The sequence below is a fragment of the Peromyscus californicus genome, unplaced genomic scaffold (genome assembly GCF_007827085.1).
Source record: "Peromyscus californicus insignis strain IS unplaced genomic scaffold, ASM782708v3 Scaffold_19__1_contigs__length_69161282, whole genome shotgun sequence".
NCBI lineage: Eukaryota > Metazoa > Chordata > Mammalia > Rodentia > Cricetidae > Peromyscus > Peromyscus californicus.
In genome coordinates, this window is record NW_026294491.1 from 5,387,833 (window position 1) to 5,405,963 (window position 18,131).

The 18,131-nt window shown below is 46.8% G+C and overlaps 2 protein-coding genes across 10 annotated transcripts in view; one reads left to right on the plus strand and one right to left on the minus strand.

The window, feature by feature from the left end:
- The window catches only part of Slc26a8 (solute carrier family 26 member 8), a 58,184-nt gene extending 54,133 nt beyond the window's left edge, over positions 1–4,051 (minus strand). For all 7 annotated transcript variants that reach the window (XM_052744423.1, XM_052744421.1, XM_052744419.1 and 4 more), the window contains exon 1: positions 2,559–4,051. The gene's annotated coding sequence lies outside the window, so the exon portion shown is untranslated. The remainder of the gene's footprint in view (positions 1–2,558) is intronic.
- A 293-nt stretch (positions 4,052–4,344) lies between these two features.
- The window catches only part of Mapk14 (mitogen-activated protein kinase 14), a 64,669-nt gene continuing 50,882 nt past the window's right edge, over positions 4,345–18,131 (plus strand). The window contains exon 1 of one of the 3 annotated variants that reach the window (XM_052744432.1): positions 4,345–4,751. In XM_052744432.1, coding sequence (XP_052600392.1) covers positions 4,636–4,751 — 116 coding nt within the window. In that variant the 5' untranslated portion in view covers positions 4,345–4,635. The remainder of the gene's footprint in view (positions 4,752–18,131) is intronic. The other 2 variants (XM_052744431.1, XM_052744430.1) reach the window with 2 other exon arrangements.

Here is an 18,131-nt window from a genome sequence, read left to right on the forward strand (position 1 = left end):
TGTGCATGCATATGTGTGGTGTATGTGTGTGTGGTGTTATATGTATGCATGTGTGTGTGGTGTTTGTGTGTGTGTATGCATGTGTGTGGTGTGTGTGTGTATGTATACATGTGTATAGTGTTTGTGGGTGTGCGGTGTTTGTGTGTACATATGCATGTGTGGTGTTTGTGTGTACGTATGCATGTGTCTAGTGTGTGTGTGTGGTGTTTGTATGTATACATGCATGTGTGTAGTGTATGTGTGTGGTGTTTGTGTGTATGTATGCGTGTGGGTGGTGTTTGTGAGTATGTATACATATGTGCAGTGTATGTGTGTGTGGTGTTTGTATGTATACATGCATGTGTGTAGTGTATGTGTGTGTGGTGTTTGTAGGTATGCATGTGTGTAGTGTATGTGTGTGGTGTTTGTGTGTATGTATGCGTGTGGGTGGTGTTTGTGAGTATGTATACATATGTGCAGTGTATGTGTGTGTGGTGTTTGTATGTATACATGCATGTGTGTAGTGTATGTGTGTGTGGTGTTTGTAGGTATGCATGTGTGTAGTGTATGTGAGTATGTGTGGAGTGGAGGCCAGGGGTCTATGCTCTCCAACTTTTTTTTTGGTAAAGATTTATTTATTCTATTTTTATTTTACTTTTACGTGTATAAATGTGCATTGTGTGTGCCTGGTGTCCTCAGAGGCCAGAAGAGAGTGTCAGATCCCCTGGAACTGGAGCTACAGATAGTTGTGAGCCAACATATGGATTCTGGGAATTGAACCCAGGTCCTCTGCAAGAGCCTCTTAACCACTGAGCCCGGTCTCCAGCCCCCTCCATCATATTTTTGAGACAGGGTCTCTTACTGAACAAGAGTTCACTGATTCAGCCAGACAGGCTGGTCATAAGCTCCCTGCTCCTTCCCCATCCCAGCTCTGGTGTCTGCACTCAGGTCCTCACACTTTCTCAGCAGGTAATTTACTGATGGAACCATCTCCCCGAGTCCTCCAATTCTTTTCGCTTTCATAAAAACCCCAGCAGCATCTCACACACCAGCAGGACCCTTTCCGCCATGCTGGGATGTGCAGAACTTCCTACTGACATGTAGGCCACACTGAGCAAGACCTCCTGAATCACAAGTTCTGGGGCAGCACAAAAGTGTGCTTTAAGGAGCTGGTGAGCCGAGTTTAGTGACGCACACCTTTAATGCCAGCACTGGCACTTGAGAGACAGAGGCAGGCAGATCTCTGGGAGTTCCAGGCCAGCCATAGTGAGACCTTGTTTTAGAGAGGAGGAGGGCAGCAGTGTGACTCTGATATAGAGGAGCATGTAAGGGTGCTATAATCTAAGCTAGTGATCTTTCTGGTCTTGGTTTTTTTAATTTCAGTTCTTAAGACAGGGTCTCATGCAGCCTAGCTGGCCTTGAACTCCCAATCCTCCTGCCCCATCTATCAAATGCCACCATTCACGCCTCAATTCCTTTTTTTCCTTTCTGTGCTGGAAATGTACCTGAGGGCCTCACACGCTAGGCTGCTCCACCCTGAGCCATAGCCCCAACCTCTACTTATCTTTAATCAGACTCTCACCGCTAAATTTGGAACACTATTAAAATACAAGCACTTTAACCCAGCTCTTTCACAACTTCCACTGCCCTTATCCATCCATCTGTCCATCCACCCATCCATCATCCATCCATCCACCCACTCACTGACTGATTCAAATTGGAATATTTAAATGCAAAAAAAAAAATGTAACCTGATATATAAATTTTGACCCAACAAGACATGAAACCCTGAAAATTAAGGTGCAAGAATATCTTTCACCTGATAGAGTCATCTTTCATATGCTTCCTATAACCATTAGGCAAAATTCACTTCCAAGTTTTAAAAATAAGCACGTGTAATTAATTCCCAACCCAAACCACCCACCGCCTGTGACTCCCTCCGTTTTGATGGAGAGTGTACAGGGACACGGCACAGTATTAGCAAATACTCGCGGCAGGCGATGATTGAAGGTGACAGCCGCTGACCACGGGTCACAGAAACACAACACGGGACACCTTCCTTTAGTGCCACACAGCGTGATACCCAGGGGGTGTGTTGGAGAGACACTCATCACGGGACTGAACGGAGAAGGCTTCAGTGCATAATCCATAAATAGGGGTTTGACTGGAAGACAGGCAAGGGGAGAGGGGGTGGAGAGGCAGGGCTCAGTCAGAGAGAACAAAATGCACAAAAGCAGTGAGGTTTGAGAGGCTAAGGAGGCCTGAGGAGGATACAGATGGGGCGGAAGTGTGGTGAAGTCCACAGACCAGTTCTCTCAGCTTTTGACAACACAGAGGAGAGAATTTTGAAAGGCTCCAGCCTGCAGAACCCACTTTGAGAGAGAAGTTCCAGGGACCACCGCCATTCATTCATTCATTCATTCATTCATTCACCCACTCGTTGTGCAAAGAATTGAAAGAGCATCTGGGACCCTCCTGGCCCTGCAGGTGACCCAAGCAGCCCCGCCCTGGGACGCACGGCGGCTTCTCGGCTCCCGGGCTGCAGCCAGTGCTCCCGTCGGCTCCCGACCGAGGCTCACCTGGTTCCCGGTGGCCGGCAGGAGCGCAGACGCTGGGGTCAGACTCGGCTCCAGCCTGGCTGGCGGCGGCGCTGCGGACGCGGAGGCCGGCAGTTCCCGAGCCGTTGCTGCAGAACCCGCCGGCGTTCCGGCTGTGCGGGTGACATCTGGGGCGAGGAGAAGGGTACCTGGCTGCCCTCCACACACCTGGGCCGCGGGCACCCTCTGGGTCTTGTAGAAAGAGAAGAACTAGAGACTAAGAGGTCCCTTTTCTCCTGCTCAGTGCAACAAACGTAGGGTAATGCGCTTGGTCGTGGCGGGGTGGAGGGAGGGAGGTGTGGGGCTGAACTTTCCCCATTCACATTCCTTACTAGTTTTTTACAGAAGATTCCACTAGGTGGGAACGTAGGGCAGGATTTCTCTTGCAGAAAACAGGAGCCAGGGCCGAAGGTCCACGGACTTGTCTAAAAGCGAGGCTGTCAGAACTCGTCGCCTGTTCTCCATACTCCCCGAGGCATTAAGTCTTTAAATTTCTCTACGTTTAGATTCTTAAGATTCTCCAAAGTTTCCTTTAAATTTCTACATTTTTTGGATGGCTCTAAAGGGCAGGAGTCAGTCTCAAACCCCAGTAATGGTTTTTGGGGTGTTTGAGATACGGTCTCATAATAGCCCAGGTTGGCGTCTAACTACTCACTACATAGCAGAGGCTGGTCTTGAACTCCTGATCCTTCCAAGTGCTGGGATTACAGGCTGCATAATGTGTATGTGTGTGTGTGTGTGTGTATATATGTATATATACGTACATACATACACACTATATTATATTCATATGTATGCGGAAGAAGAGACCTTCCTGAAATGGAATATATATGCATATATATGTATATATACATAAAATGCAGGTGTGACGTGTGTGTGTGTGTGTGTGTGTGTGTGTGTGTGTGTGTGTGTGTGTACATATTCCCCTCTCCCTTCCAGCGCGGGGAATTGAACCAGGCCCTTGCAAACGCTCGGCAGGTCCCCAGCCTGACAGTGCCCATTCTTGACGAACTACTTCTGACCTTGTCCATTAGACCGACCCGCTGCGGGTCCCCGGAACTTCCTTCTGAAACTTCCCGGGGGCTGGGGTGGGGGTCCCTCAGCTTGAGAACACTGAAGCGCTCCTAGGCGCAGAGTCTGGAGGGAAAGCTCGGGGGCAGAGCTAATATTTGCCTGCCGGGGCCGATTTCGTCAGCGTCCCCGCCAGATCGCCCCGTGTCCCGGAGCAGCTAGGAATGCAAGAGCTTTCTGGACGGGGCCTGTCTGTTCTCGCAAGCGTTTCTTGGAAACCGCGGGCTCCACTGAGCAGGTGGCCCCGAGTCCAAAGACCTCCTGGCTCTTGGCACCGACGCTGTCACGGCGGCCGGCCGCCATGGCGCCGGGCATTCGCCCAGCCGACCACAAAGAGGCGCGCGCGGCCCGCGCGGCGGCGGCGACTCCTCCTCCGCGCCCTGGAAGAGACCAGTCCCCGAGCGTTCCTGCCTGGGCGCCCCAACTCGGTCTCTCTTCTCGCGAGAGCTGCCTCGCCCCCCCCCACCCCTCCCCACCCCGCTTTCTGCGCGCTCCTCTCGCCCATGCCCCCCCCCTCCCACGGGCAGGTTCCATATTGGGTAAGATCTCGGCTCGCCGGAGCGTCGCCTTCGGGAGCTGTTCTCGCGAGAGTTCTGCGAGAGGTTCCCGGTCGTTGCCTGGAGGAGGCTCGGCGGCCCCAGGAGCCCGAGCGGGCGCTGGAGCGCGAGCGGGCGGTCGTGCGGCGGCGGCGGCGGCGGCGGCCCGGGGAGCCGCTGCAGCGGGGACGGCGGCGGGAGCAGCCTCGAGCCGCACAGCCGGCTCCCGCGCGTTGCCGAGGCTCGGAGGAGCCGCCGCGGCTGACAGGGGCCCCGCGCCGGGGGTCGCAGCCTCCACACCTGCGCGGGCGGCGGGCGCAGGGTCCGGCCAAGCCGCGGGCGGGCGAGCGACCGAGCGAGCGAGCGAGCGGGCGGGCGCAGAGGAGAGCGTGCGGCTGCAGGCAGGGGCCCCCCGCTCGGCCACCTCCTCGCCCCGCGGCCGCCGCTGGAAGATGTCTCAGGACAGGCCCACGTTCTACCGGCAGGAGCTGAACAAGACCATCTGGGAGGTGCCCGAGCGGTACCAGAACCTGTCCCCCGTGGGCTCGGGCGCCTATGGCTCGGTGTGGTGAGTGTCGCCGGGCCTCGGGTCGGGGGACGCGGTGGAGCAAGCAGGGTGGCCCTGCATGCCTGAGGGCCAGGCCTGTGTCCCCACAGCTCAGCGATGCGCCCAGCGGCAGGAATCCTCCTCCGGGCGTGTGTGGGGGTGCAGGGGGCAGTAGGAGCGGCGCGTGTCCTGCACCCCTCACCCTGCACACGCAGGTTCGCGGTGAACCGTGGGCGGGTGAGCCGTGGGCGCCGTGCGATGGTGTTCCACTCTGCACTCTTCTCTGCTTAGAGGATTGTTCCTCCCGGGGCCCCTCTGCAGCCGTGCAGCCTGAGGACCCTGTCCCCGGGTGCGGCCACTTTGGACGCAGGAGCCCTGCCCTGGAGTGCAGACGAGCCAGCCGGGCGGAGCTTCTGCGAGGAGCAGTAGGGCAGAGCCTGACCCTAGGACTGCGGTCACCTGAACGAAAGTTGCAAGAAAAAGCGCTCCTTTCCCGGAATTTTTTTTTTTTTTTCTTTCGGGGAGTGCGGTGCCAGCTTGCGTGGTGTGTTTCCGATTCGGTTGAAAGCGTATTTCCTTTTCGGGGAGGGAGGGTGGCCGCGCCTGCAAGGACGCTACAGCTCGCCGCTTAGTTAAATACCACTGCTCATTTCAGTATTGATGAACAAAACAGTCTCCATGCGGAGCCAGAGGGGTTCTGACCCATTGGGCTCTCTCAAGATCAAAAAGGTAGGACTAGTGCTCGAAGGCGTAGATGGTTTTTAATTGAAATGATTCCTGGGGATGCTTTTCTTTTTTAAGTCCCTTCGAAGATTTGCAGGGGAGATTTATCAGCTTTTAAGGACCGAGGTACATGGTGTTTTTTGTGAGAACCTGGGACACACATAGTAGAGGAAACGATGTTTTTCAGCTTTCATTCACACCGTGGTTTTTGATTTTTTTTTTTTTTGTTTTGTTTTGTTGTTGTTGTTCGTTTGAGACTATGGATATCTCTGGCTGGCCTGAACCTCACGCTCCTGGCCTGGAACTCACAGAGATCTCGTCTGCCATCGCTGAGAATAAAGGCTTTCCCCACCCTGCAAGGCCCTAGGAGTGGGTTTCTAATTAAATCCATACCATAAAATTTCCACTCCAGAAGTGTTTTAGGAACGTTCAAGGATTCATAGAGTAGATTTTGGACTTAGTATCATCTTAGAGCTCCGGAGCTGAAGGTAAACATCAGGTTCAACAGATTAGCTCTTTCTATGTTTTAGTAATTTATATGCATTCGTGCTTTCGAAAGAGTCTCTGAAATGGTTTGTTTTGTTTCGGAACAAATTCCAGGCTTCTGGATGTGTTAATCTTTAAGTATGAGTCCTGTGTTACTTAAAGTCACACCATGAATTTCCTGTTTGGTAGAATCTTCTGGGTAATTGAGATTGTGCAATCGTGTCCTGCAACAGATCATGTTACATTTGCTGGTGCAAGCTGCTTAAGTTATGTTGCAGATGGTACCAGCCTTGACATCTTGCTCCCATGTTTACAGTATGGCAGATTACATTTTCAAGGAAAGGGCAGTAATATACCTCTCTCATGGGTATTTGTGATTGGTTTGTTATAGTCATCATTTCTCTAATATTTAATAGCTCATTAACATGCCTCCATTTTTCATTCCTGATGGTTACAGTGTCAGGCTTTTGTTTCCATTTGAATACTCAGGGAGTGATGCAACAGAATAGCTCCACTGTAAGGCATCTGGGTGGGTGAGCTTGCAAGGTTTCTATGGACACTGCTGCCCTGGCAGAAGAGCCAGGTTTGCAGTTCACAAGCTCACAAGTGAAGCTGTTAACACCAATGCCACTTCCTCTAGTGCTGTTCTTTTCTATGCAGTAGAATTGAGCACAACCTCACAGTTTGAAAGGACTTACCACACAGCTTCTAAAAAGTAGGTGATGCTGGTCCAGTGATGTAAGTCATGGTACAGCCCTGGCCCTGCATATGGGAGGCTCTGCATTCCATCCCCAGCAACACACAAACAACACAAAGCAATTCATTATGTATAAAATTTAAAAAGGTATATAGCAAAAAGCCGCCTGTTTCTGTTCCCCAGCCATGTTTTCTCTTCCTTCAGTGACAACCACTATTCAGTTCTTTGCATGTCTTTTCAGAGAGGCAGGGTTTCTACCAGAGATTTAAGATGTAGCCTATAACCTATGCATGGAGGAAAAGATAACTAAAATTGTGCATGATGGCTGAGCAAATACCTCTCAAGTTATTTGAAGTTGTATTTTCTTTTTCTTTCTTTTTTTTTTTTAAAGATTCATTTTACTTTATGTGTATGGTATTTTGCTTGCATGCGTATGTGTGTGTACTACATGAATGCCTGGTGCCATGGAGCCCCTGGAACTGGAGTTACAGACAGTTATGAGCTGCCCTGTGGGTGCTAAGAATTGAACCTGGGTCCTCTACAGGAGCACTGACCACTGAGCCATTTCTCCAGGCCCAAAGTTGTGTTTTCAGCTAGCATCTTTTTAGGTGCCACTGAAAACACCTTTTGAATTTCTTTTCTTTTCTTTTTTGTCTTTCGATCCTTGGCTGTCCTGAAACTCATTCTGTAGCCCAGGCTGGCCTTGAACTCAAAGACATCCGCCTGGCCCTACCTCCCAAGTGCTGAGATTAGAGGTGTGCGCCACCACGCCTGGCTTCTTGAATTTCTTTTTTAGTCTACTTTGGGCCTTGTGTTCCCTTTCCTCCACCCTCATCCTCTGAGACGATTTGATGTTAGAAAATAATGAAGTCCATTTGAATCCAAGTAATTGAGGGGGTTTAGACTGAAGCCTTGAGAGAGAAGGCAGTCCAGTTGATAACACTGTCTTACATCGGTGAGGGTTAAGGCCTATACTGTCACAGCATTTTTGTATGGCTTATTGAGCTGAACCTGAGGTCTCTTCAAAAAGGTATCTCTGAATGGGTCATGGCACACTTTGATGTGTAGCTTTATCTTTTTTTAAAGTTCAAGCCTGTTTTTATTTTCATTTGCACTATGCAGTGAACAGCAACAACACAAAACAAAAAGTCAAGTAGCAACCTGTGTAGTAACCAGTTGTGAATCCCAGATCAATGAGAATCAGACTAGAAATTTGAGAGTTGATATGGTTATACGGATACCTTTCTTTTAAAAAGAGTAAAGGGAACTAAACTAAGTCTTCAAGTTTTAAGGAACTTTGTTCGTTGTCTGTAGAGGGAAATGAAGCAAAATTGTTTAACACCACATTGTTGCAAAGCATTGATTTTGTGGTTTGGGACATAGGGGAAAATCTCTGTGGTGAATTTAAGGAAATACAAACAGGAACTTCAGCGCCTTCCCTCGGGGAAGGGTCTTTCCAGCCCCTTGCTGGGCACCCTTGGGCACCATACATTGGGGAGTGAGAATTGAGAATTTCTTCTGGATCATCTTTAGCCCTTTATCCATTGGTATTTATTGCATGCCTCCAAGCAGTGGCTAGGTTCTTGAGATAGCGTGCAGAGAACGGTTCATTTCGTCATTGGACTTGTAGAGGAATGAGTTTAATGGCTATATTTTATGGGTTGCTTACTGTGTTGTAGGCATGGTGATGCATAGTTTATAATCGGCATGTAAACATGTAACAAAACTTGTAGCTAAAGATGATAAGTTCTTCTAAGAAACCAACAATTTAATACACTATATAGGACAAGATTATTTCAGTAAATATAACAAAAATAAGGCTTTTTAAAAAGTATTAATAGCCATTCATCATTAATTGTATTTTAATGAGCCATGGTAAAAACAAAACTCCATGGAATGAAAAGATGACTTTCTTGACTTTTGACCAGTGAGAAATCTGTGCTTTTTACTTTCTTTCTTTTTTTTTTTTTTTTTTTTGTTTTTTTTTTTTCGAGACAGGGTTTCTCTGTGTAGCTTTGCGCCTTTCCTGGAACTTGCTTTGTAGACCAGGCTGGCCTTGAACTCACAGAGATCCACCTGCCTCTGCCTCCCGAGTGCTGGGATTAAAGGCGTGCGCCACCACCGCCACCACCAGCAGCGCTTTTTACTTTCTTAGTTGTAATAGCTCATTCCTCATCTTCCTTCCCTCCCTGCTTTTTTCCTGCTTTCCTTTCTTCAAGACAGTCCGCTGGCCTTGAACTCTTGATCCTTATGCCTGAGCCTCTCCAGTGCTGGTACCTCAGAAGTGGGATACCAACATGCTTTTAGCTGACCTATCTCACTTAACTGTTTTTGTAACTAAAGGAGAATAGTTAGCTGAATGTTACCAGTCTTAATAAGAAACATTTAAATACAATTAATAACTCCCACCGGAGTTTGAGGCTGGCTTGGCCTGCAGAGTGAAATGAAGCCCTGTCTGAAGAACAGCATAGACAGACAAAAATCACCCAGAACACGGTTACTGACAAGAGGGTGTGTGTGTGTGTGTGTGTGTGTGTGTGTGTGTGTGTGTGTGTGTGTGTTTAGATTTATTTATTTTTATGTGTATGGGTTTTTTGTCCGAATGTATCTATCTGTGGGCCACAGTGTGCTTGGTACCTTCGGAGGCCAGAAGTGGGCATCTTATCCTCTGAAACTGGAGTTACAGATGGTTATGAGCCACCATGTTGGTCCTGGGAACAAAACCCAGGTCTTCTGGTAGCCAGTGCTTATAACCACTGAGCCATCTCTCCAGCCCCAGTTACTGGCAAGGGTTTGTATGAATAGGGGAGAAAGACTGATTTAAGTGTTCAACCAAGCTAGCTATATAGTTCAGTCTTATTGAATTCCATTTCCCACTCATAGCTTATCACTGGACCCCAAGCCTCTGAGATCTGCCGCTTTTGATTTTGGTTTCTCTTTAATTCAGCCTCAGATGATCTGTGTTGCCTTCTGTGGGCAATGTTGTGAGTTGTGCTGAACCCCTGGGACTTAGGGCTCAAATGTAGAGGAATTCTTTGGACTCAATCACTTTAGTACTAACTGCATTTGAATGTGATTCTGCAGTGTATCGGTTATTGTCGTTTAAAGCCTTATCAGTTACTCCTTTTCTAGCTCTGTGGAGGCTGATTTTACTTCTCTTCTCCTTTTGTGTTGTTAGTGAGTGCGCAGGGTCTTGTGCATGCTAAGCATGTTATCTGTCCACTGAGCTGCCCTCCAGCCTCCATCCAGGCTGGCATTTTAACCTAGTTGTGTGGATGAGCTGGGTTTATTTAGAGGAGACACTTGCCAGAGCAGCTCTGGTCTGGGGTCTGGGATTCCAGCACTTGAGTCAGTGTGGCCTGCTAAAGCTGTGTGGTGACAGCTCCTCTTGTACAGTCTTTGCAGTAGAGTTGTGATTACAGGACAGAGGTCTGTAATCTACACTGTCACTGTGCAGCTGATCTAAAGGGTAAATGACAACCCTTTTAAGTCACGTACTCCCTCAGAATTGATGAATTAAAAATGAAGTTAGTGCTCAAATGAAATTTTCTCCTGAAAAACTAGTTCTGATAGGTGACTTCTGGATTTATGAACACCATTCATTTGGAATTTATCAGTGTGTATTTATGGAAAGTTAAGACCAACCATGCTGGTGTTGTGTAAGTACAGTGTATAAAAATGAAATAACTAAGCCTTGCTAGGCCTCTGGCAATACCTCAGATTTTTATTCTTTGTGAAGTTTGATACAAAGCTGATTTGTCCTACCAAGAGGGGTCTAGTTGCTGCCATATGTGAACTCAGTATATATAGTGTTCCTTACCCAGGGGTTTCTGCTCAGGCTTGTCATGGATATGCAAATTGTGTACATTTTTTGAGGAAACAAAACCAGAACTTTCTTTAAACTTGAATTTTTTTAAGTTTCAGTTTTAGAAGCTTGATCTTTGTAAACAAAGTACGCCAAGCACATTTGTAGTGAGGACTAACCAGTTTTCCAGGGTACAAGGCTTTACGAATTTGTTACAGGGAAGAAAAGATAGTGTTCTGTAAAATACACTCTACAGGTCGTTCCAGGGTTCTGAGCATGCTCTCATTCCAGGATGATAGTGAGATTCATAGTACAGGTGAGTCTGTGACAGTCGCTAAGTTTTGGTCTTGGGGAAATGGATAGATTGTGGAGACGGTGAAAAGATACAGGATCGTGAGCTCATCTGTCTCTCCAGGGGACGACTCTGTGTGTGGTGTGGTTACTTCACTGTGGGGCTTGTTCTTCAGGTACACAGTATGGAATGTTAATAAAGTGCGAAATGCTTTCCTTTCTGAAGCTGTGCTGTGGTGACAGTTGAAAAAAATAAGCCACATTTATGGTGTTGGAGGATAAGTGGTATTGGGAATAGGAGACATGGAAAGAAAGGCCCAGAGTGGCTTAACTTTTTTTTTCTTCCTCCCAGTGCTGAAGAACCTAGGTCCTTGCACATATCAGCAAGCATCTACTGTTTGCCGTCCTATGCTGCACTTTTAAGCAAGAGGGTGGTGGTTGAAATGACAGCTAAGGAAAGACCTAAGGGGTTGGACATGGTGGGGTGAGGAGGTAAGAACTTTATGGATTGAAAGATTAACAAAAACAAAGACTCTGTGCTGTGTGTGATCATCGTACCTAGAGCAGAATGAATCTGGGGAGCAGTCAGAAGGGGAAGGGGTCTGCAGCTGGTCGGGACTCTGGAAGGTCATGTTTGCCTTCGTAAGAACAGCTTTTATTCCGAGAAAGGAAGCCGAGGTGGGTTATAGACAGAAGAGAGCTGGGATTTTGTTCTCTAGTTTTTCATTTCTGTTCCTTAACTGACAGAGGAACTGTTTGTGGTTTAGGATAGCACAAGAGAGATGAATCATTGCAGAGCTCTGACCTACGCTTGACGCTCTCATTCCACCAGTCCCAGAGTGCCAGAGCCAGAATTTGTGTTGAGCTCTGGAAATTCAGGGTACTCCATTCCAACTCTCTAAATGACATGGGCTTGCTTCAGCTTTTTCAGAGTTTTGTTGCCAAAAGGAAGGGAGCAAAGAGATTAGCTGTTGGGTTCAGCTGGGAAAGGGAGATGAGCTGCTGGAGGGTTGAGCGTTTTCTAACATCTTTGGCTTTGAGGCCTTTTTTTTCACTAGTGGGTCTTATTTTAAGTTGCTTTTATCTTCCTTGGGGTATCCGAGTATTTAATACCCTATTTATTTTGTTCTTTGGCCCTGCGTCTGTTTTCCGTTCCTCTGCCTTTCCCTCATTATGTTCCCTGGCAGTGATGTTTTTTGGCTGTGAGGCTCCAAGGACTGTTGAGTTGAATGGATGGGACAGATAGGCATCTAAGATACCTTGTAACAGTTGTGCTCTGTCCTGTCTTGGCTGCTTTCATGTGAGCTCCTTTCTTCATTCTTTGGAGCTGTCTCCCTTTACTGCTGTTCCATCTGATTGCAGAAAGTAAGTTCCTGCAAACACAGATTCCCATGGCAACATAACAGAAAGGTATTAGAACAAATGTTTATTCTGTCTAGACCTGCTGTCTGACTAACTGTAGACCCTGAACATGTTCGCTCCTGTTGCATTGAAAGATGGTTACAGATTTCCACGTTTCCCTCCAAACCTCCTCCTCTTAGGCCTTGCCACTATGCTTGTGACATAAAGGAAGTTGTACGTGTGCCCTCCTGCAGCTCTACCCCAAAGTGTGTACTGGTTGTGTCTCTAAGCTTGAAGTGCACAGTCAGCAGTGTAACACGAATCTTTTTGGTTTTTTCCAGACAGGGTTTCTCTGTGTAGCTTTGGTGCCTGTCCTGGATCTTGCTGTGTAGACCAGGCTGGCCTCTAACTCACAGAGATCCGCCTGGCTCTGCCTCCCGAGTGCTGGGATTAAAGGCCACCACTGCCCGGCTCATTGTAACATGAATCTTAAAAGGCCCAGCTAGCTTAGTCGGTAGAGCACGAGACTCTTAATCTCAGGGTCGTGAGTTCGAGCCCCACGTTGTGCCAGATGTAACACGAATCTTAAAAGATCTTATTAATAAAAACTCAGGAGCCAGGTATTGGGGTGAATTCTGAAAAGTCAAAGAAGCAGAACAAGCCACAGTTAACCTCACCTTGCCAACTTCTCAGCCGATCCTGTTTCCTCAAACTGGAAGTCTCTGCTGCTAAAAGCCTAAAAGCTTCTAGTTCCTCTGGCCCTTACGCCTTATATACCTTTCTGCTTCTTGCCATCACTTCCTGGGATTAAAGGCATGTGTCTTTCCCAAGGAAGACATGAGATCTCAAGTGCTGGGATTAAAGGTGTGTGCCACCACACCTGGCTGTTCCTAGTGTGGCCTTGAACTCACAGAGATCCAAACAGATCTCTGCCTCCCAAGTGATAGGATTAATTCATTAATCTTGCTAGTGCAAGGCATTGTTTTGAAGACCAAGAAAACAAGGGAACTGGGGAGATGGGAGATGGGGAGATGAAAGCATGAGGACCTGAGTTAGACTCCGGGCACCACGTCAAAGGTGGGCACAACACACACTTGTGATCTCAGCGCTGGGGTGGCAGGGACTGGCCAGCTAGCCCAACCAAACTTGTAAACTCCAGGTTCAGTGAGAAAGCCTGTCTGAAAACAAGGTGGAAGACACCTAAGGTCAACCTCTGACCTACACACAAAAGCGGGAGGGGACTCAGGTTGCTTCGGAAGTCTCTAGCTTTTCTTTTTTGTATCTGTTCAGTGTCTGTTCTCATCTCAGAGCTGCCGTTATATTTCTAAAGAATCTGTCTCTCTCAGCTCAGTGACATTCTAGTAGCCTGTCACATCTAGGGCAGCTTGATGCCAGGATATGTATTGGAAATCTGTGTCAGGGAAGCTTTTCCATCTGGTGATTCAGATCTGGAAAGGATGACGTCAGCATGTGCCCACAAGAGGTCAGAAGACAAAACAAAACCTCTTTTGATGTGTAGAGGCTCTGGAAGGCTGTTTTAGTTGAAAAGGGTGTGAGAGTAATTGGTCTCGATCCTGAGCCCTTTGCTCTGTGTTCATTTGGAGCTTTGGCATGTGCTCATAATTATGCCTTTACTCTTTCTGTAATACTCAGCTTGGGGTGTCTGGCTTGTGCAAGTACTGAGTTCCTCTCGCATTTCTTCATTCCTGTAGAAGATCTAATTTAATTTGCAGAAATATTTCTTTATTCTTAGTATCCTCGGTAGCTGACTGTCCGCCTTTACCCTCCCCCTTAAACCTTTTATTTAGGGCTTTTGCTAGCTTGAATCTCCTTGAACTTAGACTTAGGAATATATAGTTTCTATTTATGTTTTATTACCTGTCTACCAGTTGCTGATGAAGATTTTAGTTCTCTTTCTCATCTGTAAAAAGGAAAAAAAAAAAGGCAAAACAAAACTCTACTCCCTAAAAGCCACTGTGTTAGATTACAGTTAAATATTGATGTTGACATCTTGTATTAATATAATTCTGTCATTCCCTGATTGTGTGTGTGTGTGTGTGTGTGTGTGTGTGCGTGCGCGTGCGCGTGTGTGCGTAAATGTTCTTACATGTGTGTTTGCATATGTGTGTGGAGTGGAGGCCAGAGGTTAGCCTCAGTTATTGTCCTCTGTCACTCTCCACCTTATTTTTTGACAGCATCTCTCACTGAATCGGGAGCTCATGGATTGGTTAGACTAGCAGGTCAGTGATCCTCAGGGTCCTTCCTGTTTCCACCTTCAAATGCTGGGGTTGATTACAAGCACATAGAATCATACCTTTTTATTGTTAAATGTTTATTTATTGTGCATTGGTGTTTTGCCTGCATGTATGTCTGTGTGAGGGTGTCAGATATTGGAGTTAGAGACAATTGTGAGCTGTCGTGTGGGTGCTGGGAATTGAACCAGGGTCCACTGGAAGAACAGCCAGTGCTTTTACCCACTGAGCCATCTCTCCGGCCCCCTGGATTTTTTGGCTGGTTGTTGGTTTGTTTTTGTTGATGTTGTTTTTAATGTGGGTAGTGGGGATCAAACTGGGTCTTCACACTTGCTGGTGTAATCACTTTCCTGACTGAGCCATCTCCCCAGCCTCTGTCATCCCCTCATTTGATGCTGCAGTTTGGTTTGCTTAGTTTCTGATTCCTTGTGTCGTGCCTGAGTGCCTTATGATTGGATGAGCTTTGCAAATGAGCAGTCTCAGTGTACATGGATACTGATGCCAGGCAGAAGGGTTGAAATGTAACAAATTAAGAGTGTATGTCTGTTACTTCTTTGCATCCCCAAACTCCATTTATTTCCCCAAACATAGTGTAACAGGGTTCCTCAGTCTGTGGACATTCTGGGCAGGACTGATGCTTTGTTGTGGGGGTCTGACAGGATATTGTGTACTTAACAGCAGTGGTATCTCCTAATCTCAAGATTTATAGCAATTTCCCATTGTGATGGCCAAAACTGTGTTACAGACATTGCCTCTTGTTTAGGGGGTGGGTCTAGGGAGACAAGTACCCTTCATTGAAAACATTTATACAGCTGTATATATTTAGACTAGTTGGTCTTGAGTAAAAACTAGAGGCTAACTTGAACACTCAACCCGTCAGCAGAGAGGAGTGCTTCTTTCTTCCTTCAGCATGACGTTCAAAGTTATTTCCAGGAGAGCTTCAGAGAACACTGGCAAGGTCCCAAGCTTTGGGACAGCTGGCACAGAATGCATGTCATCGGCCATGTGGGTAACTGTATGGTGTTGTGAAGAAACAATGTATGTGAATAACTTTTGTTTTCTTTCTGTCATGATCCACTTAGGGTTTGCAGATGTTTCTGGAAAGGAAAGCTTATTTAAGACATTAGCATTAAGTCCAAACTAAAGGTAATGTTTTCCCCCAGCATCTCTGGTATTTTCTGGCCCTTTCTCTCCTATCTTCTTTCAGTAGGTTTCAAAGTTCTAAAAATACAATGTTCGGGACAGCCAGGACTAAATAGTGAGACCCCTTCTTAAGTAAAATAAAAACATTAGAAAAGCAAGAGAGTGTCAGGTAAACAAAGAAATAAGTGCTGGCAATTCCCCGCACCCAGTTTGTGTTACCCAGTCTAGATGTATGGTCCTGGCTGGCCTGGAGCACACTGCAGACCAGCCTGACTTACGACTCACAGCAGTCCTACCTCTTCTCTGCCAGGATGACAAGCACGCACCACTCCTTCATCTACATTTTGAAGGTTCTTGTCAACATTTTAGTCTTTAAAGTATTAGACAAACCGGGCGGTGGTGGTGTACACCTTTAATCTCAGCACTCAGGAGGCAGAGGCAGGCGGATCTCTGTGAGTTCGAGGCCAGCCTAGTCTACAGAGTGAGATCTAGGACAGGCACCAAAACTACACAGAGAAACCTTGTCTTGAAAACCAACAACAACAACAAAAATAAATTACTACACAATAACAGAGGGTGAATTTCTTAGTAATTTTGTGGATCTCAGCAGTAACTGAGGAAAATTAGCTTTATTCTTGATTCGGAGCCTATTATTTAGACTCATATTTTGGTGTTTTCCTGAATTACTTGTGGTACTGCTTGGAGGGTTTTGATGTGGCAGTAATTAATTCTGTATTAGGATATGCAACTTTTAATGTTTAATGCTGTGCTTTGTATCTTCATTGTGGATAGCTTGTGGAGGCTAGAGGATACAGTCTACCTCTTCTGAGACAGGGTCTTTCAGTGGCCTGGAGCTCACATTAGGCTAGCTGGCCAACAAGCCCCTGGAATCTTCCTCTACTGTCTCTACCTCAGTCCTGGGATCACAAGTACACAGCACCATGCTCTGCACTTTTATATGGGTTCTAGGCTAGAACTCAGGTCCCTGCAGGTCCCCATTTTAGATCATCTTCATACCTCCTCAAAGTGCTCTATTGTTCTCATCTCTGTGTTTCTCTATCTTATTCATCTTTGGGGCAGTTTTACTCTGCTTCCATATTATTTTTTATTTTTTTGCATCATGACTCATTCTTAAATTCTCTTTCCTTTGTGTATATTCCTTTTGGATGCATTATCTTACAGGCTCAGCCATGGCATGTTCATACAACGTGATTTCAGATTTCAAGAATGTCTTTCTGAGATGTAATTCAGTGGTAGAATACTGCTCAGCTCGCAGGTACAGAAGGTCTAGGTTCAGTCCCTGCAAAGCAAGCAAGCGGGGAGGGACGCTGCTGGTGGGGTGGGCACACCTTTAGTCCCAGCACTCGGGGGGCAGAGCCAGGCGGATCTCTGTGAGTTTGAGGCCAGCCTGGGCTACAGAGCGAGATCCAGGACAGGCACCAAACTCCACAGAGAAACCCTGTCTCGATAAAACAAAACAAAAGAAGTAACCTTGGTATTTTGGACTGCTGTCTTGTGCTAGTTGTGGTGGTACAGACTAGTAATCCCAGCACTCAAGAGGCTGAGGCAGACGCTTGTGAGTAGAGGTCAGCCTGGGCTACATCATGAGAACCCTGTTTCAAAACACTAAGAACATCTAATGTTGTGAATTCCAGGTCTGTTGAAATGTGAAGTTTCTAGCATCCTACCTTCCCCTGCTTACTTTTTTGCATTTCTTTAGAATACTCTTGGAAGATGTAGCACTGACTTTCTTGTGATGGATTCACATCATGTATCATATCTTATATAGATATGAAGTTGGTACTTGAAGGAATCTTGTAGCTAGAACATATATTGGTCTTGCAGAGAACCTTGGTTTGGGTCCTCTGAGTTTCAGGCAGCTGGTTATATGACACCCACAGTCAGGAAACAGAGCCAGTAGTTCATGCTGCTGTTTAGCTCCCTTTTCCTACTGATCTGCTCATGATCCCAGCCAGGGAATGGTAGGGTGTTCCCAGCTCAGTTAATATAATCAAGATAATCCCCATAGTCATGCCCAGAGGCCTATCTCCCAGATGATTCTAGATCCTGTCAAGTTAACAACACTAACCATCATTTTGTGTGTGTGCGCGTGTGTGCGTGCGTGCGTGTGTGCGTGTGTGCGTGTGTATGCATTTATATTTATGTTTTGAATTTATTTTTGTGAGGAAAATTTGTTGCTATCCATCAGACAGTGTTCAAGGCTTACCAGTGTGGCAAAGACATAGACTAGTGGACGATATGCACATGTTGTGGGCATATACACAAAAGTGGTAGCATTGTGAGTTACGGTATTTAGAATGCTTTCATGGAAGAAAAAGGCTTTGAGAGCTGAGTAAACTCCTCAGTGGGGAGGATGAAAAGGAACAAACATTTGAGATAGTAGGTAAGTGAACAGCTGTGAAGAGGACCAGCCTGCCCAGCTGTGGTTCTCACTGTGTTTCAGAGTCACTTGTGGAACTTTAACCTTACGATATTTGAGTCCTAGCCCCAGAAGTCAAGACTCAGGTAACTGCTTTTCAGAGTAGTCAAGCGTGTTCCTTGGTTAGTAGAGCTTCTGTAGGCACTGAGAGCTGCTCCCTTGCTGCCTGCCGAGGAAAGGAATGGTGTTAAGCTTTCTGTCTGAAGTGCTGGCTGGACTGATT